General features: G+C 56.8%; 1 protein-coding gene across 1 annotated transcript in view; it reads left to right on the top strand.

The window, feature by feature from the left end:
- The first annotated feature begins 11,975 nt into the window (after positions 1–11,975).
- The window catches only part of RAB26 (RAB26, member RAS oncogene family), a 31,537-nt gene continuing 15,610 nt past the window's right edge, over positions 11,976–27,902 (top strand). The window contains exons 1-2 of the mRNA XM_054081097.1: positions 11,976–12,327; positions 15,583–15,693. Of these exons, the coding sequence (XP_053937072.1) occupies positions 12,151–12,327; positions 15,583–15,693 (288 nt within the window). The 5' untranslated portion in view covers positions 11,976–12,150. The remainder of the gene's footprint in view (positions 12,328–15,582; positions 15,694–27,902) is intronic.

The raw sequence follows: 27,902 nt of genomic DNA, 5'->3' as shown, positions 1-27,902 counted from the left end.
CACATCGTCCTTTGCATGATGTATTGTGCCCAGAATAGCTCAGTGGTTACTACTGCCTCATGTGACTATGAGGGCCTGATTTCCACTCCCTCGATTGTAAATTGTTTTTTTTGCTGGGGTTTATTTCCTTTCTTTTTCTGTACTGATGCCCATATTTTTTCAGATAACAGCGAGGAAACAGTATCCCGTGTACGGTTTGTAATCAGCAGCTGAGATCACTCCTGCAATCCAGCAGATGTAAATGAAGTTCAGGGCTCTCCCCCAAAAGCCAGGGCTGCCAAACTCTAAGGAGGGCAACAAACGGGGAAATCATTGAACGAGTGGGAAGGGAGACAACAAATCTCCATACAGCGGCACGGGAATAATTTGTTCCCTTGAAATCACAATTATTGATCTTGAAGGAAGGTCTTGTTTCCGAGTCGGGATGGGTTTTAACACATAAGCTGCAGAAAATGATGGAAGAGGAAAAAGTACTTTGGGGCTGGGAGGTTGTTGCTCACTGGGAGGCTGGGAATGGCTTGTTGTGGAGAAGGGATTCTTCTGGTTCCTCCTACTGGTGAGCAAACAGGGAGTTTCTCAACACTGTTTACTTGAAGCAGAATTAAAACCCCAACTCAGAGGGTGTTAATCCTCCCTGTGCCACCACTCCTGCAGGCTGAACGCACCCAGAACATCAGCAGCAGATACACCGTGGTCAGCAAAACGTGACAGAGCTGCGGCCGGCCAGGAATGTTGCTACTGCCTCCAGGCCCCTCTGGCCAGATCCAAAAGCACTGCAGATGCCTTCAGTGGCACCCGGACAGCCCTGAAACCCTGTGGTCACGGCCAGACCATGCAGTACCCCATCTCCAGCACTGTATTTCTATACGTTACAGTGTTGTTTCACGTGTGCCTGTCCATGTTTCCTGTGCATCACCCGGCACACTCTGCAAAAATCCTCTGCATGGGCACCGGATGGCACATAAGACATGATGGGAGCTGCTTTTGGAACAGAGCCTGGAAGCAAGGCTCTTCCCTGCCCTCCCACCCTGCTGCCCTTTCATGAAATCAATCACAGAATGGGCCGGATTGGAGACAACCTCATCCCATCCCCTGCCATGGGCAGGGACACCTCCCACTGGATCAGGGTGCTCAAACCCCATCCAACCTGGCCTTGAACACTTCCAGGGATGGGGCAGCCACCACTGCTCTGGGAAACCTGGGCCAGGACCTCCCCACCCTCAAAACATTTCTTCCTAAGATCTCATCTCAATTTCCCCTCTTTCACCTCAAAACTGTTCCTCCTGGTCCTGTCCCTGCCCTCCGTGATCAAAAGCCCCTCCCCAGCTTTCCTGCAGCCCCTTTCAGCACTGGAAGCAGCTCTAAGGTGTCCCCAGAGCCTTCTCTTCTCCAGGCTGAACAACCCCAAATCTCTCAGCCTGTCCTTGTACAGGAGGTGCTCCCGCCCTCGGATCATCTCTGTGATCTCCTCTGGACTCGCTCGAACAGAGCTGTGTCCTTCCTGTGCTGAGGACTCCAGAACACAAAATCCATATGGTCAGTGGCCACCGCTTGGGATAGACCCATCACTGTGCAGGACAATATCCTGGCTCGGTCACAAAGAGCAGAACCATCACACACCATGTCCCGAGTAGCTTTAATCCATGCTAGATGAATCCAGCAGCGATCTGTCCACCGAACGGCTCCCTGCTGCATGGCTGCAGCTGCTGGGCACGGGATGCTGTGGGCAAGGCAAGGAGGCATTGGCCAAACACAGCTCTCCTGGCAGCGTGCCCACAGCCAGGGACGATGGGGGCGACCACCCAGCTTCTCCTCAGTGGCTGGAAGAGGGATCTCCAGTGCCTGGGTCTGTGCTCCGGGCACACGGTGTCCTTAGTGCTGGGTTTCAGGGGCTGGGGGCTGAGCTGAGTCAGCAGCACCAGCACAAAGTCCTCCTGGGTTTTTTTTCTGGATCATTTCTGTGCACAGGTTCAGCTCAGGAAGTGAATTTATTCACACTGATCATTTTCTCCCATTTCACAGAGCATCAATGCAAACCTGAGCCTTTCTGCTCTGCATCAAATTGGTAGCAATTCTGCTTTTATTTACCAAATGCTATTTCAAAGCTAACAAAGCTTCATGATTTCTCTCAATATTTTCCAGCGTTCAGGGCTTTGGGGTCCTTGGCTGATGAAAGGACTCTCCCTTCAGGCTGAACCTGGAATCTCTTGGTTTCTGCCTGTGTGCTCTGCCTGCGCTCCTGGTGCACGTCAAGGGGTTTAGAGCTGCTTCGGATTTTCCCATTTGCGGGTCCCTGCCCCCCAGCAAAGGCAAGGTCAGGGAGGTTGCTGTGACTGGAGAGGGGATGGAGACGGAGTTTGTCCTCAGACACTTGTTAATCAGAAACTTCTCAGAGAGTGTTCTCGGTGCTGCGAGGCTCATCTGAGAGCTGGCCACACGCCGATAGCGTTTGGATGCTCCTGTGGGCTCTGGGTCAGGGGCCAGGAGCAGGGCCAGCGGGGCAGAGGAATTGCAGCCACCAGGCTGGTCTTATGTCACCTTTGGTCACCACATACCCACATCCCCCTGAGAGATGCTACTGCTGAAATCCCTTCTTCTGGCTCCAGTCACATCCGTGCTGGCAGCAGGGATGAAACAGCCTGTTTCTTGTTCCTTGTGTTGCTGGAAAAGCCCAAAGCACAGGGGGCAATAACCAATTCAGCCAGGAAGAAGCTGGCGAGTGCTGGCTGCAGGAGCCGGGATGAGGGCTGCTCTGCATGTGCCGTGGGTGCCCCGTGGGTGTCCCACGTTGCTGCACTGGGGCTGACCTCAGGATGTGACCGGCCAGGGCAGCAGGCAGCAAGGCAGCGTCAGTGCCCATCCCACTGCAGAACGGTCCCCCCAAATTGCTGCTGCTCTGTGCCTGTTGCTATAGCAATGCCGATGTCGCAGCACCGTCAGGAGGCATTGCGGTGCCAGAGCTGGCATATTTTGTTGAGGCGAGTTGAAGGCATTCTGGGTTATAGCTGGATAAAACGTCCGGGAGCAGCTAGAGCTGCTTGTTTCCCCTCCAAGGTGGCTCTGGGAAGCTGTGTCCTCTCTCCCTCACCTCTTGCATCCACCGTCATGTCAGCAACCTGCCCTGCACAAGAGGAACGTGCCCAGCCTGCTACAGAGAGCCCAGGAGAAGCATTGCCTGTACCAAGCCCAGGTCCTGTTTTGACCGCAGATGTCATCAGTGAGAGAGGGTGAAGGCTCAGGCTTCCCTTTCTCTCTGCAAAGCAGCCCCGCAACCAGAAAACGAGGTGCAGCAAACACACCAGTGAAGCCAAAGCAGGAGGGCAGCTGGAGAGAGGCTCAGAGGCAGAAACATGGCTTCAAAACCTTTAGGATAGGCTGAGTTTAAGGTTCCTTCCACCCCTGTCCAGCCTGGTAACCTTGGGGTACACCACCCTGGTGGGGTGAGTTCTCTGAAACACTGGACCTATCGCACCACAACGCATCTGCCTTTAAGAAGCCAGCTTGGAAAGGCTGCTTGGCAGCACTTTTTTGGCTCGGAATTGGCTGTAGCTGTTTGCGCGTGGCTGTGCCACGCTCCCTGCCTTCCCTGGGCAGGGCAGATCACCCACACATGTTCTCGGCTCCCCAGGTGTGGTTAATCCCAATTGCAGAAGGACAACTCAGGCAAAGTAAATAAAACATTTACAGGGCTGAAACACTCCTTAGCTTCTCTTGGGAAGACGTTTCTAGTAATAAAGAAGAAACGCTTTTGAACAGATCAGGAAATTATAAAAAATCACCGAAAATGGAAGACCAGGGGAGGGTGCTGGAGCAGATCTATAGAAGCTGATTGCCGTTCAGAGCTCAGGGTGCCTGGAAACTCCTGCCTCTGGGCTGGCCATGCTGCTCACACATCATCATCATCCTGAGGAAAAAAAGGAATTGCTCAAACTTCTTTTTGCTAGGAGGAAACGTTCAGCCTTCCTTGGAAAATGTTAACAAACAGCATTAAAACTCTAAGCTACATCTTCCTGGTCCAGATTGTTAACGCTCTGGAGCAGTGCCACTTGCTAACAGGTCAGACCAGGGAACGTCATTGCAGGCGTGGCAGAGGACACACTGGTGATCCTTAGGTGGATAAACACGGCCTAGCAGTGCCCGTGGCTGAGCATCAATGTGCTGCTGATCTGCTCTGATGAACGGCTGAACAACCACGGGCACGGATCTGCACCTGCCCTGGCAAGGTGAAGCCCAGCTGTTCATCCAACAGCCAGGAACAGGGCCCTGCTGCTCCCCAGTGCCCACGGCTTCCTCCACAGATCATAGAATAGAATCATGGAATGGTTTGGGTTGGAAGAGACCTCAAAGCCCATCCAGTTCCACCCCATCCAGCCCCATCCAACCTGGCCTTGAACACCTCCAGGGATGGGGCAGCCACAACTGCCCTGGGCAACCTGGACCAGGGCCTCCTTACCCTCACAGCAAAATATTTCTTCCTAAGATCTTATCTCAATCTTCCCTCTTTCAGCTAAAAAACATTCCCCTCACCCTGTCCCTCCCCAGCTTTCCTGGAGCCCCTGTCAGTGCTGGAAGATGCTCTAAGGCGTCCCCACAGCCTTCTCTTCTCCAGGATGAACAACCCCAACTCTCTCAGTCTGTCCTCATAGTAGAGGTACTCCAGCCCTTGGATCATCTCTGTGGCCTCCTCTGGACCTGTTCCAACAGGAGGCAGTTGGCATTACCTGGACAGGAGGTGCTGGAGGATATCCCGGGAAAAGGTGACCCTGCGCTCGCAAGGCTGACTCATCACCAGAATACAGAGAGCTCAGATTGCTGTTGCAACCTGGCCTTGAACATCTCCAGGGATGGGGCAGCCACCACTGCTCTGGGCAACCTGGGCCAGGGCCTCCCCACCCTCACAGCAAAACATTTCATCCTAAGATCTCATCTCCCCTCTTTCAGCTGAAAACCGCTCCCCTCATCCCATCCCTGTCCTCCCTGACCAAGAACCCCTACCCAGCTTCCCTGGAGCCCCTTTCCGTACTGGAAGCTGCTCTAAGTTCTCCCTGGAGCCTTCAAATGGATGGATTTGCTTTTTCCCCCAAAAAAAATCTGCCCCTGGAGCAGGATCCCTGCTCAGTGAGGGACCAGCATGTGCTGCCGCAGGGGAAGGTGTGGATAAGCCTGGCACAGGCTGCAGTGCAACAACTCGCTCCGTCAGATCTTCTCTCCAGCGTGGCCCTTAGCGGTTGACTTGTTCTCTGGAGCAGCAGCTTTATGAGCCCCTACACATTTCCATGCTCACTCATCACTGCTGCTTAGTGCTTTAGAGGGCCCTGGAGTGCTTCTTGCATCCCAGAGCTGAGGCTGGCCCGAGGCAGCTCGTGAGCTCTGCCGTGTCTAACACGCTGTTTCTGGAGATGAGGAGGTTGGGGAGTTCATCTATTCGAGCTCTGCTGCGGGGACCCTGCCGACAGCGCCGTGGGAAGCAGCCAGGCTCGGGGCCACCGGCTGGGCTCGTGCTCCGAGATGCTGTCTGACTGGTGTGAACAGGAGGTGGAAATGGCTGAGTGCGCACGAAGAATGGACGCACCCTGTGACATTTACACACTTGCTGTTGAAACCATAACCACTCTCTAACCCTTCCCCGTCTCAGGACGTGTCTGTATGCCTACAAAATATCTCAGGTGGTTTTAAGCTGAGATGTTGTATTTCTGAAATATTTGATGCTGCTGAGACGTGTCTGAAAAGCGCTGAAAAATTACCAATAGCCTGGGAATACCTCATATTTGGGAGGCTGGGTGTTTGCTGCTCAGCCCTTTTCCTATCTCAGTAGGACACTTTGCAAAGGTCCTTTGAAAATCCAACTCTGCATCCTTCATAAAGCTCTGGTGGGTGACTGCTGGAGCTGGGGACCTTCCTGCTCTTGGTCCTCTGCTGGCTGAAACCTTGGCTCTTCTGGGCCTTGGTAGAAGGAAAATTCATTTCCTGGCCTCCGTCCCCCTCTGTGTGCAGGAAGAGAGTTGGGGGCTCGGGGCAGGTCCTTAGGGAATACCTGTGGGGATGTGCCAGGGTTGGATGATGTGCCAGGCAGGGCTGGCATCACGGCACGCTGCTAGCAGGGATGTAGGATGCTGCCCTGCAGGGAGCAAATGCCTTCAGGAGCAAGTGGTGTCCCTGTGCTTGCTGGGGTTGGCTTTGTTCTACAGGCAATACCAGCAGCCACCCTGTGCCCTGCTCAGTGCGGGGCACTGCTGCCACCTCCCAGTGCCATGCTGTGGGTCATCCCAGGTGCCAGCCTGGGGAAGCTGTTCTCCACATCTCATTTCCCAGCCCGAGCCCAGGACGATCAGCCAGTTACATCAAAGAGCTCTGGCTCTGCTCTGGAGGACTGAGCCACTTTGGCTCGGCAGCTCTGCCGGGCTCTAGAGCAGGGGAAGGGGCTCAGACCTGCAAGGCTGCGCGGGGCAGAGACCCCGTCCCATCCTCCTGCAGCCCTGGGAAATGAGGTCTCAACAGTGACTTTGGGCGGTGCTTCTGTTGCTGGCATGGTTCCTTCCTCCTGAACCCTGCCAGGGGTTGCAGAGTGCCAGGAAAGGTGTTTTCTTCCTTGACTTTTGCCCTTTGGAGCGGGGAAGGGGCTGCTGAGGGCAGTTTTGTGGCCAAGGAGCACTCAGCTTTTGCCCCTGAGCTGCACATGCTGAGATACAGCCCGTGCTGATGGTATCTAACCGGCTTTGCGGTGTAAAATCCCCTTGGGCAGCTGTTAGCTGCTTGTACCTTAGGTTGCTCCACCATCAACCACTTTGGCAACACGTTAACGTGCCAGCCCGGCTGCTGGGCTGGTTTGCAGTGTGCTGGAGCTGCCCTGTGCTCCTGGCAGTGAGCTCCACTCTCCCACCCTCAACCCTCCCGGGGTTCCACTAGTGCCAGAGGGAGCACAGAGCCCTTCAGCACGGTCCAGCAAGTGCCATGGTGTGGGACATTCAGCAGGGCTCAACTTACGAAGAAATTATGGATTTCAATGCCAGGAAGCAAAGACTTCACAACAGGCTGTGCTCTCCAAACCTCCTGGGTGCTTGCAAGGAAAAGGATGGTGAAAAGGTGAAGGGAGCTGCAGGTGGAAGTTGCCCTTCAGGAGGGATCAGAGAAGCTGAGAAGCTGGAAAATGAGAGAGTGTGCACAGGAGAGATGGAAAATGGAATAAGCAGACACAGGAAGAAGGGGGCTGCAACGTAAAACTGGGGTTGGCAATATAAGAAAGGGAAGAGACAAAAGCAATCTCCCAGCAAAACACTGGGATTTAACTTTCACAGCTGCAAAAGGGAAACAATTGCTTCCCCCATGAACTGAACTGATGGGCTGTGGTGATGAGGGGCTGTCTGAGGAATTTCAATTAAAAGGCAGCGACAGTGACAGAGGCAACGAGATTGAAGTGTTCAAAGGTAAGTGAGCAACGGAGAGGGAAGAACAATAAATGGCGAGGGAGGGAACAGTGCCTGCTCAGCGTTGCGTGGGCTGGGCCCTTCCCGAGGCAGCAGAGAGAAAGCCCTCGCCCGAGCGTGGCAGGGTGCTGGGCTCCAGCACGCATCCTGCACCCTGCGCCTGCTCCTTCCGCCTCTCTGCAAACCCAAGCCTCCTGAACGGACCCTGCTCTACATGGGGATGGTCACTGCAGCTGTCCCCTCTCTGATGTCCCTCGTGGGTGGCTGCTCCGGTGCAACAGCAATTTGACCTCTCTGTATTCTGGTGATGAGTCAGCCTTGCGAGCGCAGGGTCACCTTTTCCCGGGATATCCTCCAGCACCTCCTGCCCAGGTGATGCCCACTGCCTTCTGTTGGAACAGGTCCAAAGGAGGCCACAGAGATGATCCAAGGGCTGGAGCGCCTCTACTATGAGGACAGACTGAGAGAGTTGGGGTTGTTCGTCCTGGAGAAGAGATGGCTCTGAGGACACATTAGAGCATCTTCCAGTACTGACAGGGGCTCCAGGAAAGCTGGGAAGGGTCTCTTGGTCAGGAAGGGCAGGGACAGGATGAGGGGAATGGTTTTCAGCTGAAAGAGGAGAAATTGAGATGAGATCTTAGGAAGAAATATTTTGCTGTGAGGGTGGTGAGGCCCTGGCCCAGGTTGCCCAGAGCAGTGGTGGCTGCCCCATCCCTGGAGGTGTTCAAAGCCAGGTTGGATGGGGCTTGGAGCCCCTGATCCAGTGGGAGGTGTCCCTGCCCATGGCAGGGGGTGGAACTGGATGGGCTTTGAGGTCTCTTCCAACCCAAATCATTCCATGATTCTATGACTTGGGCTTTTTCTCTGTAAGGGCTTTGGAGTCAGAGCTGTGTGAGCTCTTGGCAAAAGACAGGTAGCAGAGCTGAGTGGGAAGAGCCGGCAGGTTTTTGTGTGATTAGGAGAAAAGTCCCCTTACCTTGGCTGCTGGCACTGCACTAGGTGACAGCAGCAGCAAGCCAAGCCGTGTTACCAGCAGCACGTGGAAAGAGCCTGTATCAGTTTTCCTGCAGCCACCAGCCAAAGAAAATTAATATCTTTCAAGATGGCACAGCTGACACGGTCTCTGATGGGAATAGCTCATCCTCACTGCCTGCCTGCTGAAGGGACATCTCTGCTCCATCTGAGCTGGAGATGAGAGCTGGGACCAAGAGCGCTGCAGGTTCTGCACGCTCTGGGCTGCCGGGAGAGGCATCACCAGAGTCTGGCTGGGACAAGGCAGGGTCCCTGCCCAGGGGACTGAGCAGCGATGAGCAGACGAGGCCGGGGGAGCGTGGGGGCAGCTGTGGCATGAGCTGGCAATGGAGCAACCTGGACCAGCAGGAGGACGGAGCCATGGCCTCATACTGAAACATCTCGCTTGGCTCTGAGTGTGGCGTGCAGCTTCTGGCACACAAAGAGCCCTGTGAATGTCCCTGCCAAAGAAAACAGCTAGATTTTAAATCCTGAAGGCCAACGCTTTGTGCTAAGCAGCTGGCCAGAGCCCAGTGCCCAGCCCTGGCCAGGCTCTCCATGTCCCCAGCCCTGCCCGGAGCTCTGTCTCCAGGCGGGGACGGCTGAGCCAAGGGCAGGTGTCACCCTGACAGGGTCCGGGCACAGGCAGAAGACGCTGGCCAAGCTGCCTCCGAGTGCTCGCACCGACGATCCACATGGGCTGCAGTAAAGCAGAGCCCTTGGGTTGGCAGCCCTGGTGGGGATGAGCTGATTTTCTGCCTTTAAAACCAAATCTACTTACATGTAGATGTAACAGAGCCACTATCACAGCCAGCCCGCTCAGAGCCCTGCCAGATACCGCAGTCCTGCCTCCCCGAGGCACGCCGTATCTCCAGGCGTCTGTTATTCCATCAATCTATTTTTAGTACCTATATCCCCCCCTCGTTCAGCCGCAGTTATCTGATTAGTTCCTGTAAGTGTATGAGGAGCAACAGCTCCAGGCGTGACTACGATCGCGGAGCAGACTGTGTCCCTGCACACACGTTTGCTAAAAGAGAGAAACTTGCGGAAGATGCTTCTCCCTGCACTGCTGCGAGCTCAGGCACCGCATGAGGCTGAGTTCTGGGGGGCTGGGGAGCAGCACTGCTGCGGGTGCTGCAGCACGCGACCTTTGATAAAGGCAGAATGAACCAGGCACGCTTCCCCGCTGCTGCTCATGATGAGGGGCTGTCCTCTGGTGTTGCCCCGATAAACAGCTGGCTTTGTTTGCCTCTGAACATGAGTCTGTTGACAGAGATTTCCATCATCCCCATCAGCTGTGGCTGGGAGAGGGGGAAAGTCCCACTGTGCCAGCGCTCCCAGCCTATAGGGAGGTGCTAGGGCTGCGTTCACCTCTTCCTCCAGGCAGGTAGCCTTGGGGAAAAGTTCAACCATGGCCTTGTTGCTGCCCAAGGACCAGTTAAAACCTCTACAGACCCACCGGTGGCTCCAGCACCACCCTTTGCTCGAAGGTCTCAGACTCTATTGACTGCAGCTGTCCTGGGAAATGGGATATAGTGCAAAACCCTGGCTTTGAGTTTGCTCAGACAAGTCATGTCTTCCATGTCCCAGCTAGATGGTCAGGATGAAAAGAGTGTGATAGGGAGCAGGGGGTATAAGTCTCCACCCTGACGGCTTTTCCTCTGGCCGTAGCCTTGTCGGAGGAGTGCTGTGAATCCAGAGCCGCTCGGTGCCCCTGTGATGGCTGTGGGCAGGACGGAGACTTGGGGTGGGAGAAAGGGGATCTCACCTTGGAACCATGCGCAGGAGCTCCTGAACTGGCTCATCTTGTCCACTGGCAAAACCATCAGAGCTCTTCTGCACACTCCTCCTCCTTGTACCAGAGTGCTTTAGGGCTGTCGAGCAAGGATCACTGTGGATTTAAATGCTCTCAGAGCTGCAAAGGGAAAAGCTCATCCCTGCCCACAGCGAGAGCAGCCCCTCAGCATTGCCATGGCTTGCACCCAAGCTCCAGCACTGGCACTTCAGCGTCTCCACAGCTGGCATCCAAACTCCAGCACTGACACCTCAGTATCTCCATAGCTGGAATCCAAGCACTGGCACTGGCACCTGAGCTCCAGCGCTGGCACCTCAGTGTCACCACACCTGGCCCCGAGCTCTAGCACTGACATCTCAGCATTGCCATGGCTGGAACCCAAGCTCCAGTGCTGGCACCTCAATGTCACCACACCTGGCACCTGAGCTCCAGCACTGGCACCTCAACGCCTCAACAGCTGGCCCCCAAACTTCAGTGTTGACACCTCACTGTCACTACAGCTGCCTCCGAGCTCCAGCGCTGGCCCTGGGTTGCGGGGCTGCTGGAGCAGTGCTGGCCATGACCTCCCGTCCCTCTTGTGCCAGCTCTGTTAGTTATGTCCTCATTGTGTGCCTGCCTGGCTTCTCCCCAGAGCGATTCCTCTTCCACTCCTGCTTCCCTGCAACTCCTCAAACCTCCTTTTCCAGTCAGGATGAGGCCACGCCGCTGGAAATGTGTCACACAGCAAAAGACATTTATTTCAGTCAAGAGATTCATGGGTGCCTCAGGTGACACCTCACTTGCAGGCGGAAAGAGAGATGCCATGTGTTGCTCGCTGAAACCAGTTGCTGAGGGAGACAGGGAAAAATGGCGTTTCAAACTGGACAAACTGGAGTCACCACCCGTGTCCGTCGTGGCCCGTCCCCCCATGCACCCCACGGCCTCTGCCCCGCTCCAGGACCCCCAGCCCAGCTTCCCACAGGGATGTGCCAGCAGCAGATGGGCCGTGTCTGTCCCTAGTGAGCCCTTCTGCTGTCAAACTGGACCTGGGGAGCATCCCTGCTGCAGGGGCACCCCCCAAACCTGGCTGGGGAGGTGCTCCCCAAACCCTGCTGTGGGGCTAGGGGTGCGAACGGCTGGGGGGGGCAGCATGGGGCACCCCTGCTACAAACCGGGGTGCAGCCCCCCTCGTGGGAGCCCCTCCACTGCAAACGGTGGTGCAGGTCCCGCCGGGGGAGCCCCCTCCTCGCTGCCCCTGCTTACCGGGGAGGGGGCAGCAGAGCGATCCAGCATGGGGCACCTCTGCTGCTTCCTGGGGTGCATCCCCTTCTCTCTCTCTCCCCTGCTGCATCCCTGGATGCAGAGGGGAGGGTCTCACGGGCACCCCGGGGGGGGGGGGGGGGGCAGCACCCCGAGATGCAGCCCCCCCCTTCCCTGTTACCGGTGGTGCGTGTGAACCCCTTCTCCCTGTCCTCCCTCTGCATCCCGGGATGCAGCCCCCCTCCCTTCCCTGTTACCGGTGGTACGTGTGAGCCCCCTCCTCCCTGCCGCCCCCCTCCCTTCGGTTCCCGGTGCCCGTGAGCCCCCTCCTTCCTATCCTCCCTCCGCATTCCGGGGTGCAGCCCCCGATTCTTGGTTACTGGGGGTGCATATCAGCTCCTTCCACCCCCTGCATCCCGGAGCGCTGCCCCCCCGCGATGCCCGTGAGCCCCCTCCCATCTGCACCCCAGGGTGCCTTCCCCCCCTCCCCCGGTTACCACGGATGCCCGTGAGCCCCCTCCTCCCTGCCCTCCTCCCGGTGCCCGCGCGCCCCCGTCCCCCCCGGTGCCCCCGCCCGGTTCCCGGGGGGGCGGGGCGGCGCTGCCATTGGCGGGGGGGCCGGTCCGGAGCGGGGGCGGCGGCGGCGGCGGCGGCAGAGCCCGAGCCCCCCCCGGCCCGGCCATGTCTCGGAAGAAGGCGGCTCGCAGCAAGGGCGGCGGCGCCGCTCCCTCCGCCGCGCTGCCCCGCGCTGCCCCGGGCACCGGCCCCGGTCCCGCCGCCCCCGAGCCGCCCCGCGACCGCGGCAGCGCCCGGCCCTCGCTCAGCAGCAGCGGAGAGTTCTACGACCTCGCCTTCAAGGTGCCGGGCTGGGGGGGGCCGTGCCGAGGGTGCGGGACCGGGACCGGGGGCGGCTGACACCCCGCCGCCGGAGGAGCCCGGGGTCGGGACCGGGCGGGCAGTGCTCCTTCCATCCTCGGCCAGCGCTCCCCGGCACCCCTCTGCCTCCCTCCGAGCTCCAGGCATTGCACGCTGCCGGCTCCAGCATCGCTCTCGCTCCCTGGCAGCCCCGGCATCGCTGCCCTCCAGCCCCGAGTGGGCACCGCTGCCCTCCAGCTGCGGCATTCCTCTACCTGCCTCCTAGCTCCGAGCATCGCTCCCTGGCAGCCCCGGCATCGCTCTAGCTCTTTCCCAGCTCCGGGCATTGCTCGCTGCCAGCTCCAGCATCACTCTTTCCCCGGCAGTCTCCGAGCATCCCTGCCCTCCAGCCCTGAGTGGGCATCCCTCTTTCACCTTCCCAGTCCTGGGCATCGCCTGCTGCCAGCCCCAGCATCCCTCTACCTCCCTCCTAGCTCCGGGCATTGCTCACTGCCAGCTCCAGCATTGCTCTCTCTCCCTGGCAGCCCTGGCATCGATCCCTGCCAGCTCCAAGCGGGCATCACTTTCTCCTCTGCCAGCCCCAGCATCCCTCTCCCTCCCTCCCAGCCCTGGACATCGCTCCCTGCCAACCCTAAGCATTGCTTGCGTCTCCTGCCAGCCTGGAGTGGGCATCGCTCCCTGCCAGCCTCGGCATTGCTCTCTCTCCCTCCTGGCCCCGTGCATCCTTCCCCCTCCTCTGCCAGCCCCGAACAGGCATCCCTTCCCTCTAGCCCCAGCATCCCGCTGCCTCCCCAGCCCAGCCCCGGGCATTGCTGTCTCCCTGGCTGGGGTTAGCTGTGTGGCACCAGGGGCAGCCCCTGTGCAGCCCTCGACAGCAGAGCTGCTTGTGCAGAACTTTTGTAAGTGATGGGGCAAAAGGCTCTCTGCTCAGATGGGTTATTGCAACCTTTTGGTTCCTCTTCACCAACGTACAAAATGTGGTTGTAGAGGGAGGTGACAGTATTCCTCGAGTGGCATCGAATCTGCTCCGGCTGCTGTCGAAATGTCTCCAGCGTGCACTTTCTTTTAAGAGCTCAGGTGGCTTTTTCTCGCCGCTTTAGATTCTGGCGAGCAAAGCACAGATCAAATGTACTTGCACCCCCACTCCCTTCCATCCTGCGACCTGATGCGAGCCCAGCTTGGAGCTCGCTCGGTGGTTTTGGCTGAGGCTGCAATTCCGCGCGACCCATCTGCATTTCTAACCCAGCTCTGTGTAACCGTGTGCGGAGGACTGAGCTCGGAGAAGCCGGTGTTTGCTATGGCAAAGCCCAGCCTTGGCAGGCTGTGACAGAGCTCCGTGGCTGTGGTGGTTGGGATGGCCATCGTGGTGTGAAGGTTTGGGACCTGGAGCAGGAGGTGAGGGGTGTTGAAGAAGCGAATTGGGTCGCTTTGGAAGGTGTTTGGTCCAGACACAGCTGCAGAGTCGGTTCAACAGCTTCCCTAAAATGGAGCCGTCTCTGTGTTGGTGCTGGTCCTCTGCTCCTTGAGATCACCTCTCCCTGCCCAGGCTGGAGCTTTCCCTGCAGATTGCCCCCATGGCACAGGGATGAGCTCTTGGATAAACCCAAACTCACCAGGTAGCCCAAACCTCTGCTAAGGATCTGACTCATTTTGGACCAGCGGCAGAGAGAAATTGCTTTGTATTCAGTAACATACAGGTTTATTAAACTTTCTCTTTCCCTTACCCCTCTCTTGAGGCTCTGAGGTCCGCCTGAGGCAGTGGCCAAATGCAAGTCCTGGGCCGGATCCTGACCACCGAGCCCTTGGTATAAGCCTGGCTCCGGGTGCTGCTGCGTGCCCAGGGTGCTGCTTCAGTGGTGCTGAGCAGCCAGAAGCTGCTTTGCAGGGTCCCCCTGCTCGAGAACAGGGGCCTGGGGAGTGTAAATCATCAGTGGCCCTATTTTGCACAAGAAATGACTTTTTTTGTCCCCGTTCCCTTGGCTTAGCACAGGTACACCTCTAACCCCGCTGGCTCCTCTAACCCCATTGTGCCGGTGCTCAGTGCGTGGCTGTGCACGGTGCTCCTGCCAGAGGCTCAGCACTGTGGGTGATGGAGCACCACGGCCGGATCCTGGCTGCTTGCTCCCCTCCCCGGGGCTGCTGCTGTCTCTCAGGAGGCTGAGCCGCAGGACGGTGGTGGGTTTGCTGCTTCTGATGGTTCCTGGGTGGGTTTGGTGTGACCCAGGCCAGGACCTGCCTTAAAACCGTTTGAATTCGGTCACAGGCTGATGGCAGCACCTTGGGGAGAGAGGGGACCCTGCCGTGTCAGCAGGAAGCCGTGTAAATCGGTGCAGGTACAGAAGCCACTAACGCAGCTCGGCTGCATGGTCCAGATTCCTCGACAGCGAGAAGCTCTTGTCCTGCCGAGGGGTGCAGGGCTGGCAGCCTTCGGGGTTCGGAGGGGTAGTGGTTTGAGCAGAGGCTTTGGGGCACTGCATTTGCCAGCAGCTTCAGCTCTGCTGCTGTCTCTCTGTGGCGAGGTGGATGCCTGCCCCATCTGCACCTGGTGCTGCTGCTGGGTGGGGAAACTGAGGCAGGCGGCAGTGGGAGCTGGTCCCTCAGCACTCTCTGAGGGTTGGGAGGGTAGCCGTGCTGGTCCTGCTGGAGGAGTTTGCTTGCAGAGAGCACCCCTGGAGCTGGCATTTGTGCTCGGAGGCTCCATGAAGTCTCCCTGTGGGCAGCAGTGTCCTTCCAGAAAGCCTTGTGTGTGGTGGGGTGCGGAGTGTTCCGTGGGTGCACGGGGAGCAGCGTGGACCCCGGGTCGCAGCCTGCCTCACCGAGACAGCGCCGCTTGGTTTCCAGTGCACTGGTATTGCCCCTTCTCACCGACCTTGTCTCAGCATCTCAGCAGAGTCTCAGGTCTCCCCCTTTCTTGGATGACCCCTGGGAGATGGGTCTCTTGTAACAGATCCCACAAGGGATCCTGCTAAGTTCTGTTCAGGAGAAGGTGCCTTGAGCTCTGCTAATGCTCAGGGACATGTGTGGTGCAGGGTTGGGAATAATCCCGCTGCGCCCCCCTTCTCTCCCTCATCCGAGGTCCGAGGATGTCGCTCTTGGTTGTGCTTTTTCCTCCTCAAGAACTTGGGGTCTGCCTCTTGCTCTTGGGGTGAGGCTTTTGGGATGGAGATGGGTAACAGCTGTGGTGGGGCTGCCTTCCCCAAACCGATGTCTGACACCCCCTCTGTCCCTCCCTCCCAGGTGATGCTGGTGGGCGACTCGGGCGTTGGCAAAACCTGCTTACTGGTGCGGTTCAAGGATGGTGCTTTCCTCGCCGGCAGTTTCATTTCCACGGTTGGAATCGACTTCAGGGTAAGTGCCTGGTCTCTCCTCGTCCTGCATTGCCCGCAGGGTCTGCCAGGTGAGTGATGGCTTTTCCAGAGGAGTCACAGATGCTCCTGCAAGGACTTAAACCTCGTCTACCTGACCATGCGTCAGCTCCAGATGGGGCACCTCAGGGCTGAACTACTGTCTGATGGCAGTGCAGCAGCCTCTGCGTTACTGCTTTGCATGAGGATCACAGAATCACCGGATCATTTAGGTTGGAAATGACCTTTCAGATCATTGAGTCCAACCGTAATGGGGGGCATGTCCTGTGCTCAGGGTCTGGGGCATGATTCCTTAAGAGCAACTGCTGAGACGTGAGCATCTGCCCAGTGAAAACGTCTCCCTAAGTCGCTTTTAGTGGTTTTAGGAGTTGTTTTTTTAAACCCAGAACTAATGTAACCCCAAATCTCCTGGGAATATCTGAGCACGGCTTTGGGGTGACGTGGGGATGTGGTGCCGGGGTGGCCCTGCTCCCTCTGGCACAGAGGGGAGGAGTCATGCCGAGGGCTCTCCAAGCTCTTGGAGAATCCCTGTTCTGTTGGGGACCCACACATCCCGCTGCCGGGGAAACCCTGAGGGCAGCGTGTGGGCACTGAGTGGCACCAGAGAGGACAGTGGGAACCTGCTTGACAGAGGGGACAATATGAGGAATGGGAGGCAGGAGGAGACACAGCTCGTGGCCTGCAGTGCCCTGGTGTGGGCAGAGCATCCTTTGCCAGGAGAGAATGTCTTGGTGCCAGCCAGGGGCCTGGAAGCATTTTCTTGCTTGGGTTTTCCCAGTGGCACTGTGGTGGGGCTGTGGTGCTGCCACAGGCACCCTGGGCTGCAGAGCGGGCACCCCCGGCATGGGACGTAGGGACGGTGACTTCACAGAAATGGCATCAAAGAAACCTTCCAGCAGGCTGGGAAGGGCCAGCGAGGGAGCCCTGTGGATGCTGCTGAGGCTGTGGTGGATCCTCTCAGCTGTGGCCACTAAAAGAGCAGCTGGCAGCACGCCTGGCCTGAGGCTCCCTGTCCCTCACCAGTTCCCCAACCATCTGCTTCCCCCACACCATGAGCTGGCCGCCCCCCGAATGTCTGTCCAGGGCTGCAGGCTCCTGGGGGAGGCTCAGCCCTCGGAACGGGGATGTGCCCGATGGTTGTGCTCTCCCTGCTCTGCTGTTGGGGCATCGACCGCATCATCTCACTGTGCAATGCCTTTTGGCTCCCTTTTGAGACCATGGTGGTGATGGAGGAGTGCAACGGAGAGCTGATGGTGATGCCACGCACCGGTGTTGCATCTTCCGCCCTTTTCTCAGCGGGATCTCGGATATTCCCCTTTCTTGGAGGGTTTCCAGGGGATGAGTGGCTCTTGCAACCCATTAGTTCACTGAACAATAACTTGCTGGTGCCGTGACAAGTGGAAGGTTGAGGAACGGCTCAGCAAGCCATTAGAAATAAAGCAATGTTCTTTTCTGCAAAGAGGCTTTTGGAGAGAGCGACGCTGTGGGCAGCAGTGAAGTTGGTAAATCCGAGTCCATAATTTTGTACAAAGGTAATTACACGGTTTCAGGTGTTCTGAAAATGAAAAGCATTTTATTACTGATTGCAGTGATTGATACTGAGGGCAGTCATAAAGTCCTGCGACTTATTGATTGGAGCACTGAAATGACCGCTACTGAAAAGCAATAGAATTAGGGTTAATTTCCTTCTGTAATAGAGCTGCTAGAAGTTTAAAATGGGCAGATTATACAGCAGGGAAGATCACTCCGAAACTCATTGTTGTCATCTTGGTAAGGTGCTCATGATTTTGGGGGGGCATGGAAGTAGTTTTTTGATGATCCATGCCCGTTTCCATTAGGATGACCCTGTTTGCGGGGTATCTGTGCCCTTCTCACCACTCACATCGTGATGCGGATGAGGCTGGAGTGGGAACACTGGAGGCTGCTTCTGGGAGAGCATGCTTGGGTTTGAATTTGTGGCTCTCTAATAACAGAACTGTCACTTTTTCTCTGTAATCCTAGAATTTGGAGTCAGGTTTTCAAGATGAAGCCCGTGGGGCTGTTTGTGCCCGCAGGCGGTTGTGGCCAGGAAAGGTGGCTGCTGGGTTTTTGCTGTTTTCATCTCGGTGCAAGTGGTGCTGAGTGAGCACGGGGTGTTATCTCAGTGCATCGGGCTCTCTTGGCAGTGTTTGTGTCATTGCTGAGCCTCATGGGCAGCGATGACTGTGGTGACCAGCCCAAGACCAGGGCTTGCGGCACCTCCTGCGCATGCGTGACTTTGCTTGGCCCTGGGGGAGCTGCTGGGAGCTGGGGTAAAGGCTGGGGACGTTGCAGGGATGGAGCTGCCCGGCTCTTGTGGTGTTTTCAAGACTGTTTCCACTCCTCTTGATGCTGGCTGCTCTCTGCGAAGCACCCTGAGATGGGATGGAATGGGATGGAGCCAGCCACGGTCACAGCCCCATTGATTGCAGCCCCTGCGCCCACCCAGCCTCTCTCCTCCTCCTCCTCCTCCTCTCCCGGTCCATCCCCTGATCCTAGCGGGCTCCTGGTTCAGCTGCTCATTTTGGAGGACGTCAAACCATTCGATAGACGCAAAGCCGTGGCTGATGGATTATGGAGGCCTGAGCGAATGTAAATGAATAGAAAGCCATTTAAAATTAATCTGGTGTTACAATTCCTAATGGCCCCCCAGGATTTCTCCCTCCTGCTGTTTTGTGTTAGGAGAACCTCTGGCACTGTGTTTGTTTATCATCGTCTCTTAAAGATGGATGTTGATCTAAGTGTATTTGGAAAGTAAACCACTGGTAACAGAGAAATAAAGAGGATTGCGGTATTAGAAAATGCATCAAAATGGTGCTTGTTGGCTTCTGGCTCTGGAGATGCCGAGTCCTCTGGCTTTCCTTCCTTGGAGGATGGGTTTTACTGGGGGAACATCTATAGCTCCTCAGGGATACCCCAGCCCTCCCTGTTCAGCTGGGGCATCCAGGGTTCCAAGCAGAGGGTTTGGCCGGGGATGGGATGCAAGGGGTCCTGCTCCCAGTGGAGCTTCATCTGCACAAGGGCTCAGAGCCCTTGAAGAGGCTTTGATTGCTGGAAACCTCTGTGTGAGTTGCTGTGCTGCTTCCCCCAGGGGCGAGAGCCTTCCTCTGCCTCCAGCATCCCCCACACCTTTGGGGTTCCCAGCCATTGCTGGATACCAAGTGGCTTAATTCCCTACTCTGGGGCTGTTCCAAGCCATGGCACGAGGTCTCCCTTCTCACCTTCTCCGTGGCTGGGGGTCTCAGCGGATCCTTCAGAGCGGGGCTGGGTCACTCCCTGTGGATCCCGTGCTGTAGGCACAGGCAGAGCGGCTCTGAGCAAGGTTGTGCGTGTTCTTCTCGCTTCATCTGTTCACATCTTAGGGAGAAGGGTCTCCTGTGCTCTGCTTGCTTCATCTTTTCGCATTTCGGGGAGAAGAGTCTCCTGGAAAAGAGCAGGTTGATCGCTCTGAGGTGTGAATCCTGCTTTTCACAGTGCTGCTGAAGAGGCTGCATTTTGCTGTAATTTTGGGAACGCAGCAGAAACCTCCACAGAAATCAAAGCTGTGCAGCCAACGGTACTTCTGTCTTGGTGTAACAGCAAACTAACAGGAGGCATGTTGTGCCAAAGCCGAGGAACCAAAGGGCCATGAGAGCCCATCGCGTGCCCCTCCCCGGCGGCGGCTGCTGCTCGCAGCCCTGCGGGATCTGGCAAGTTAATATTTTTATCCTAATTGGACCTGAAAGGAGAAGGACATAAAAGAAAAATATTAAAGATGAGCGTTTTCTCCCTGGGAAGAGGTGCTAATGATTTCCTTTGCCTTAGCAGAGGAGATGGCTTCTGCATTACTCAGTGGGAAGGAGCCGTTAGGAAGTGCTTGGCTGGTGGAGTTCAGAGCAGGGCAGTTTGTCTTTGTTTTCGCAAGGTGTGTAGTGATATTGCTCCTCTCGTGCTGCCCCGAGGAGAGGGAGCAAACTGGCACTCTCCTGGCACAGATTGTGCCTGGATGCTGCGGGAGGAGGGGGGATTAGTGGATGGAGAGCAGCCCTGAGGAGGAGGGCTTGGGATGCTGGAGGATGAAAAGCTCAACAAGAGCCATCCATGTGCACTCACAGCCCAGAAACCAACCGTGTCCTGATCTGCATCCAGAGCGGTGGGGCCAGCAGGGCAAGGGAGGGGATTCTGCCCCTCTGCTCTGATGGGACCCCCACCTGGAGTCCTGTGTCCAGTTCTGGACTCCTTGGCACAGGAAGGACATGGAGCTGTCGGAGCGGGTCCAGAGGAGGCCACGGAGATGATCCAAGGGCTGGAGCACCTTCTGTACAAGGACAGGCTGAGAGAGTTGAGGTTGTTCAGCCCGGAGAAGAAAAGGCTCTGAGGAGACCTTAGAGCAGCTTCCAGTACTGACAGGGGCTCCAGGAAAGCTGGGGAGGGGCTCTTGGTCAGGGAGTGCAGGGATGGGATGAGGGGAGCAGTTTTCAGCTGAAAGAGGGGAGATGAGATCTCAGGGAGAAATGTTTTGCTGTGAGGGTGGGGAGGTCCTGGCCCAGGTTGCCCAGAGCAGTGGTGGCTGCCCCATCCCTGGAGGTGTTCAAGGCCAGGTTGGATGGAGCTTGGAGCCCCTGATACAGTGGTCGTTACTGTGTTCCAGCCTTGGCCGTGCCGCAATTATTCTGCATGCTGGGGTGGCTGCTGTGCACTGTAAATAAAAGCTGTCACTTGTGACCCTGGGGTTTAAGGACTCTTGATTGCGTTCAGCCTGGTGCTGCTCAGAGGGTGGAATCAGTGATGTGTAATAAGTTTTTTATGCATAAGAGTTTTGTTGCATCTCTGTTTATTTTTTGTAGCGCGTGTGTGTGTGCGCACCTTCTGTCGGCAAAACAGCAGCTGCCGGCTGCCTGCTGCCTCCTCAGTGAGCCGAACTTTGCAGGAGGGATGGCAAGCTTCGTTCCAGCCATGCAGGGAGGCAAACGAACAGTCTGCATTTGGCAAGTTTGATCCTGGGTCTCAGGGAAGGGAGGTATGGATCCCCTGAGCATCTGCTGGTCCCCGGCAGGCGCCTGCATCCCTGTTCTTGGGGTGATGCTGCAGTGCAGCGTTTGCCCTGGTGCCTCTCTTTGAAGGGTTGGGGCAACCTGGAGCCGTCTGCAAGCCCAGGGTTGGCTTTAATCTCAGCGCCTGGCACGGAGCATCGGCAGGACTAATGTTCTCATGGATCAGTCTGGAAAAAGTGGGAGGGGATCTGCTTAGGCCAGAAGAAAGGAACGGAAATAAATTAATTCCATCGTGTCTTTCTGTACAAAATTAGCCCTGAACATTCAAAGGAAGGGACTCTGGGAAGCAAGCGGAGTGTTTAGTGTCTTCTGTTCACACGCTTTGCCTTGTGGCATGGTGATGTGCGTGGGGTCAGGCAGGGGAGCGGCTGCAGGGTGGGTTTAGTTTGGTCTCTGGGGCTGTGAGCTGGAGCACCAGAGGGGACAGCCCCAGCTCTGCACCCCTGCAGAGGTGACCTTCCTTTGGGAACAGTATCTCTGTCCCCACTGTGGCCAAGGACCTCCCTGTCCCTCCGTGGGGCTGCTGTGCCAGCGGTGATGCGAGTGCCACCGCTGTGAGCTGGGGAAGGAGCCCTGTGTGGGTGCTGGTGCCTGCCTTGGGAATGTGTTTCCATCAGCTCCGGTCTGAAATGGGCTGGTTCTGATCTCCTGTATGAATTGTAACAGAAGACAGGAGCTGATTCCGTGCTTTCCTTCCAGCAAGAAGCATGAAAGCTGGGCTAAATTTCCCCAGAGGAGCTTTCCTGTGCTGCTTTCCACCCCTCCTGCCTTGTTTTCGGGGGCAGACGAGATGCTGGCACTGATGCCGTAAGGACCAGGTGCTGCCCGAATCTGGCTGCCGGTGAGGCAGTCCCAGAGGGCTCACGCGGAGAAGATGGGCTTCGTTAGCTGGAACACACCTTGTTTTTATCCATTTGTGTCCTGTCAGGCGTGTAGGATGACAGCTTCTCCGCAGCCACTGCCAGTTTGTGTCCCCGTTCCCAGGATGGGCTCTCAGGGGAGTAAATAACCATTTTTATTTGGAAGCTGAGCCTGCTTTGCTTTCAGCTGCCGCTCTCTTCCCTTGCAGAGGGACACGGCTTTGCAGTCGGCCAAGCTTGTCATTTGCATAAGGGGCTCAGTTGCCAAGAGATGCTGCAAGCGGAGCCCGTGGTGGGCAGCGCCCGCTTCCTCCCAGCTGCTGGGGTTTTATCCATGTTTCTTTGGCTCCGGCGTTTAAAAATAACAAACCTCCTCGGTGTGCTCCTCTTCCACAGTAAACTGCAAAACACCCCTGCGCTGGTGGTAATCCCAGTGGGCAGCAGACTCGGTGCCTGCCTTGGGGAAGGCAGAAAGGAATCAGATGAATGTCTTCAAAGCGGAGAAGTGCTTGAGTTGCTCTTTATGTGAGCAGCTGGAGCAGCTTCGAGCCCCAGAGTGCGGGTGAGAGAACTCTAAACCGTTTTGCAGGATGGTGTGAAGGTGCCAGCCCCGCTCTCGGCAAACCGAGGGCTCTCCCATCCTCACAGGGTCTAGCAAACACTAGAAGAAGTTGTGTGGTTGATCCGAGTGTGATATTTTGCACCTAATTCAGCTGACAGCGAGAGCCCTGGGGGTGTGAGGTTTTGTGGTCGATGCTTCTGGAAGGGCAGTGGTGTCTCCTGGGCTCCCACAGCCCTGAGGCTGCGTGGTGGCTTCCCAGTGTCTGCCAACCGTCAGCATCCCCTGTCCTGGTCCCGGATGGTTGGAATAAAAGATGTAAAGAGCTCAGGTTCAGGGCAGGAGGCCTGGGCTATGGGAGAGCTCCAAACCCAGGGCATGGAATTGGAAAAATACACTTTGAAGCTGCTGGTGGAAGAGAGAAGGCTGTAAACCCGTTCACCGTAATGGGCTGCTGTATCCTCCGCGGTAAAGCTGTATGGGAGCTCAAAACCCTTGTAGGAGATGGGGCCAACACAGTGGAAACTCACCTGGAGAATGCAATTGCTGCACATCTGAGCCTGTTGTGAGTGGAAAGTGCAAACTGAGTCACTTCCCGGACCTTGGGAAGAGATTCTTTGTGATGAGGGTGGGGAGGCCCTGGCTCAGGTTGTCCATAGAAGCTGTGACAGCCCTATCTGGAGGTGTTCCAGGCCAGGTTGGATGGGGCTTGGAGCAAACTGATCCAGTGGGAGGTGTCTCTGCTCATGGCAGGGAGGTGGGACTGGATGGGCTTTAACGTCCTTTCCAACCCAAACCATTCCATGATTCTGTGGTTTGTGTGCCATAAACCTGTAAAGGTTGTTGTTGGTAGCTTTGTGGTTGCGCTTTGAAGAGCTCTGTGAAATCCCTGTGGGGAGCGGGACTTTTGTGTGGGTGCTGGACCCGCTGGTGAGAGCGTCCTTGCTGCAGCAGCCGTGTCCCACAGGGATGGTGGATGCGGTGCAGCTGGGGTTTGCTCTGCCAGTGAGCAGCAACTGAAGGCGTTTCCTCACATCCTCAGGAGTACAGGTCATAGAATCATTAGGTTGGAAAAGACCTTGGAGATCATCAACTCCAACCATAGCTATCAACTACTAAATCATGTCCCCAAGCACCTCATCTATGCACCTTTTAAACACCTCCAGGTCAGTGCTGCGCTCCCTGCTTTGCTCTGGCTGAGCAAGTTGCCTGCAGAGGAGCAGGGCGAGGAGGAGGCTGGTGTGGGAGGAAGGCTGTGGGCACGCAGATGCAGTGTGGCTGCACCTCTTGGGCTGCTGCCAGGTGAAAAATTGATCCCAGTGGAATCAGTTTGGGTGCTGGAGCATCAGCTGCCCAGTGCAGAGCCAGGCTGGGTCCACTCGTCGTGCCGGGGCCCATGAGGGAGAGTTTTATGGCCAATAAAACATTTAAATGGCTCTGGAGTAGATCTAAATGGTTTGAATATTTAATAGAATACATTTGGCTTAATTTCACTTTCATCTTTTAGTTGTGATAAAATATTGAATTCAGTGGTGCAGAACTGGGTTTTTCTTTGAAAAGCGATAGGGAGGTGGCAGCCTCGTGGGACGGGTGGGTTTGGGGTGTCTGCCCCCCACTGCCGCCCCCACCATGGGCATTCGGGGGCACCCCGCCCCACGGCTCTCGCCCCTGTAATTCCCCCTGAGTCCTTGCTGCCTCTAAATTCGTTACCGCTGGTTAATTATTTGCCCCCAGCAGCTTGCTCCTCTAGCGAGGCATCTCCAGCGGAGTGGTGTAACTCACCCAGCTTTGTTTGTCTAACAGGGGCACAGGGCATTTTTAATCCTGGCTGAGCAACGAGTCGTTGCCTTGAGAGATCGCAGAACCACTCGAAAGCAACAGCAAATATTTCATCTTTATGCCTACATTGGAAATACCACTTCTCTCTGATCATATGGGTTGGGAGCTTGTGCTCCTTCAGCTTTCAAGGATGATGCCCGCTGTCCTGGTCCGTGGCTCTCCAAGGGCGAGGAGAAGCCCCATGGAGGTCCAAGGGCGAGGAGAAGCCCCATGGAGGTCCAAGGGTGAGGAGAAGCCCCATGGAGGTCCAAGGGCGAGGAGAAGCCCCATGGAGGTCCAAGGGCGAGGAGAAGCCCCATGGAGGTCCAAGGGTGAGGAGAAGCCCCATGGAGGTCCAAGGGCTTTGGATGCTGTGGGTCTCCAGCCCGAGGAAGGTGTTTGTATGAGAGACACGGTGGGGCTGGGGTCAGGAAAGGTCATTTCTGGAGCACATGAGACTCTGAGGATGCAGCTGGTCCTGTTGTGAACATCTGGGCAGCTTTTGTTTCATTTTGTGTAGAATTATGAATATTTCATGTGTTGAGAGGGGGGGAGTGGTGGGAAGCTGTGCTCAACTGCGTCACTGGAGCTGAACCTGCCCAACCCAGGCACAGCCAGACCTCATCAGCCCTGGTTCTGCCGGCCCATGCTGGAGGATGTTTTCCTCCTTCCCGCCGAGCCGTGATGTTCCAGGGCCCGAGTGAAACACTGGGGAAATGGAGGCTTTGGCTTTTCCAGCTTTGCTTGCGTGGGCGTCGCTATGGCAACCGCGCGGCTGCTCCCGCATCCCGCCAGTGAATGCCTCGTCCGATGCGTGCTGTTTGATGGCTGTGAGACGGTTATTAGCAAAGCAGCACCGAGCCACAGTTTGCGATCTGCAGCTGTGGGGTGACGTGTGCTGGGCACAGACGCGGTGGCAGAGAAGGAGCAGGGGGTCCTGCCCCAGTGCTGCTGATCCTCGTTACCAATAACGAAGCTGGACCGACCTTGGCTCCCTTGTTCCCACAAGGGAGAGCCGTTGGTGTCAGCACTCCTGTGCTTTTCGCTCTCAACCTTGAAGCCACCCCTTGTTGACGGTTTTCTCCCCCAAAGCCTGGCACAGGAGGACCTGCTGGCCAGGACCTTGCTCATCCGCTTGGTCAGCAACGTAAATTTTGGTCCCAATTGCCAGGGTTTGCTTTCCTTGGTGTTGCTCGACAGTAGCAGATCCCTGCCACTGCCTCTGCGCCTCGCTGCTTCCTCTGAGCCCATGACTAAGAAAAACGCAGCAGCGTGGCCGGATGAATAATTCAGCCCAGCCTCATCGCTGGGGAGTTCGCAGCGAAGGCTCTGTCTAGGGAACTCCCCGTTGGAGAGAGCGGCCGTCTCACCGCAGGGATTTGTTGCCACGGGAAGCGCAGGGTCAGTGCAGTCCCTTTGCTGGGTGCGCAAGAAGCCCTTCCTGATGGTGCTTCTTGGACTCTAATTTGGGGGTGTATTTTCCCTGGTCTTAAGCACACTCTGCTCTCCGGAGGTGCAGGGAAGCAGCTGTTTCTCCCGAGTGATGACTATGAGAGGACAGCATTGTGTCCCCGTTGCCCTATTGGCAGCAAAACCTGTGTGGCCTCCCCGCTTCCAGCATCGCCCCGTTTGCCGCTCGCTTTGGCGGAAGCGCTGGGGGATTGTTGCTACTCTCAGCGTCAATTTTTAGAGCGTGGCACAGGTTTTGGCAGTGGTGCCGGCCAGCCCACGCAGCCCCGGGCAGTGCCAGCCTCCAGGAAGGACTGGCAGCTCTGCTGGGCTGCCGGGGACGCGGCTTTCCGGGGATGAGCCCACTGTGCTGTGCAACTCCCTGGGCACCAGCCTGGCAGCACTGGCTCCTCCGGGCTGGGCAGAGCAGCGGGACAGGGCTGGGATGAGCCCCCGATGCTGTGACAGCTGTGCCACACCGCCCTGGGCAGCCGTCACCAGTTGCATTTCTTTTCTGCTGTAACCACACACTCTTGGGTGGTGCTGAAGGGGCCATGGGGTGTTGTGTGGTCGCGGTGTGGGTTGGCACGTGAAGGGAGCAGGGTTGGGGCGATGAAGCATCTTGTACTTCCTCGGGCTCCCGTGAGTCAGTACTCTCTGAAGGGAATGTGTTCCCGGGAGATCATGCAGCGCAGGTTTCACATGAGTGGGTTTTTCTTTTTCCTCCAAGTGCCGACATGCGTGCACCCTGAAGCCAAACCCAAAGGGCTCAAGCCACGCTGGGTCCTGAGCCCTGCGGACATGCTTTCCTCCTGCTCAGGCAGCCCGGCTGCAGGCAAGGCCATCTCCTTCCCAGTCCCCTTCTCCAGACCTGCTCAGTTTGCTTGGGAACACAGGGCAGGACCAGCGTGAGGCTGGGGATTTTTTTCCTGGTGAATCCTGCTGCACTGTGTTTGAGAGAAGGACTCCCTGCAGGTCATCCCTGTAGCGCATTGCCATGGGGCATCCCTGCAGATCATCCTTGCGGAATACTGCCCTGGCACATCCCTGCAGCCCATCACCGTGGCGCAGGCATAGTAACCCTGTGGCAAACAGCAGTGGCAGAACCGGGGAAGCCAAGAGCTCTGAGAAGGGTGACCCCACCTGTCTCTGCCTGAGACCAGCAGTTTGTGTTTTGAGGAGGGGGAACAAAAGACAGACACGGTCCTCCCTCCTATGTCTGCTGTCCTTGTGGGGCTCGGCTGCGCGTCAGCGCACGCGGGGGCCCTCATTGCTGCTGCCCCTCCTGGGGCTTTGCTCACCCAAGAGAGCTGCAGGGATGGGAACACCCAAAACATGCCAGCACGACACTGCTGGAGCGGGATCTGATGTAGGGGCCAAGCACTCTCGGACCCGAGCGCTGTGCCAGCTGCTCTGCTGCAGTGGCTTTCCCGAGGGCTTTGCTGGGGAGGGACCAGCTTCTGCGATGTTGCCCCGCTCCGGGATGCAGGACACGCACAGAAAGCAGAGAGTGGGGCCAGCTGTGGTCCAGTGGTGCTGGCTGAGCTCCGAGTGGCATCCGCACCGCCCAAAGAGCTCCTGCTCTTTATTTAGGAGAGATGAGGAGCTGAACTTGGAGAGCTGGATTTTGCTGTGATGAGGATGGGCGCCACGGCTCCCTGCAGGGCTGGGGCTCGGGAATTGCGATTGCAGCTCAGTTTGTGACACACATTAACGTGCTGTGCGTGTACCTGTGCATGAATTAATGTGAGGAGAGCTTGACAATGCCGAAAATAACTGTTCCCGAGCAAGCGTTAATGCATGACAGATGTGCCATTCCCTCCTGAATAATACACACGTGAGGTCAAATTGCTCCCAAAAGCTCGGTGCTGGCAGTCCCGCGGGTCCTGGCATTGCTGGGTGCTGCCGAGGGGGAACAGCAGGAACGGTGCAGCTTCAGAGGTGATCGTTTCACCAGGGAATCAGCCCTACAGCTTGGCACAGGGGTTGAAATCCCAAGGACTCAGACACTCCAGCCTGTGTTCTTGGTTGTGGTTGGGCTTTCCAAGGGATGTTCCTGGTGCAACACTAAAATCCAGGCAGCTGCAGGTGGGTTTTGGTTTAGTTTTATTTGCAGAATGGTTTGCAAGTGCCTGTGTCTGCCAGTAATGCCTGGTTTGCCCTTCATTCCCAGCCTGACTGTGCCACCCAGACCTCCCAAGTCCTAAGATCTTATATCAATCTCCCCTCTTTCAGCGTAAAGCAGCTGTGGTTAAGCAAGGAGGTGAAACCTCAGAAAAATCTCACCTAGATTCTGGAAAGCAAACGCGGAGCCGAGGAAGGGTCCTGGCCGCAGGGAGGGGGTTAGGGATCGCTGCCCTTCAGCCCCAACCACCCCATACTGCAGGAATTCCACCGCAGGAATGGGCTGGGGTGGCAGTGGGCGCCTACTCCTGGAATGTGACATTTCCGGGGT

Source organism: Cuculus canorus, chromosome 15 (genome assembly GCF_017976375.1).
Source record: "Cuculus canorus isolate bCucCan1 chromosome 15, bCucCan1.pri, whole genome shotgun sequence".
Lineage (NCBI taxonomy): Eukaryota > Metazoa > Chordata > Aves > Cuculiformes > Cuculidae > Cuculus > Cuculus canorus.
This window is presented reverse-complemented; position numbering and strand designations above follow the sequence as displayed.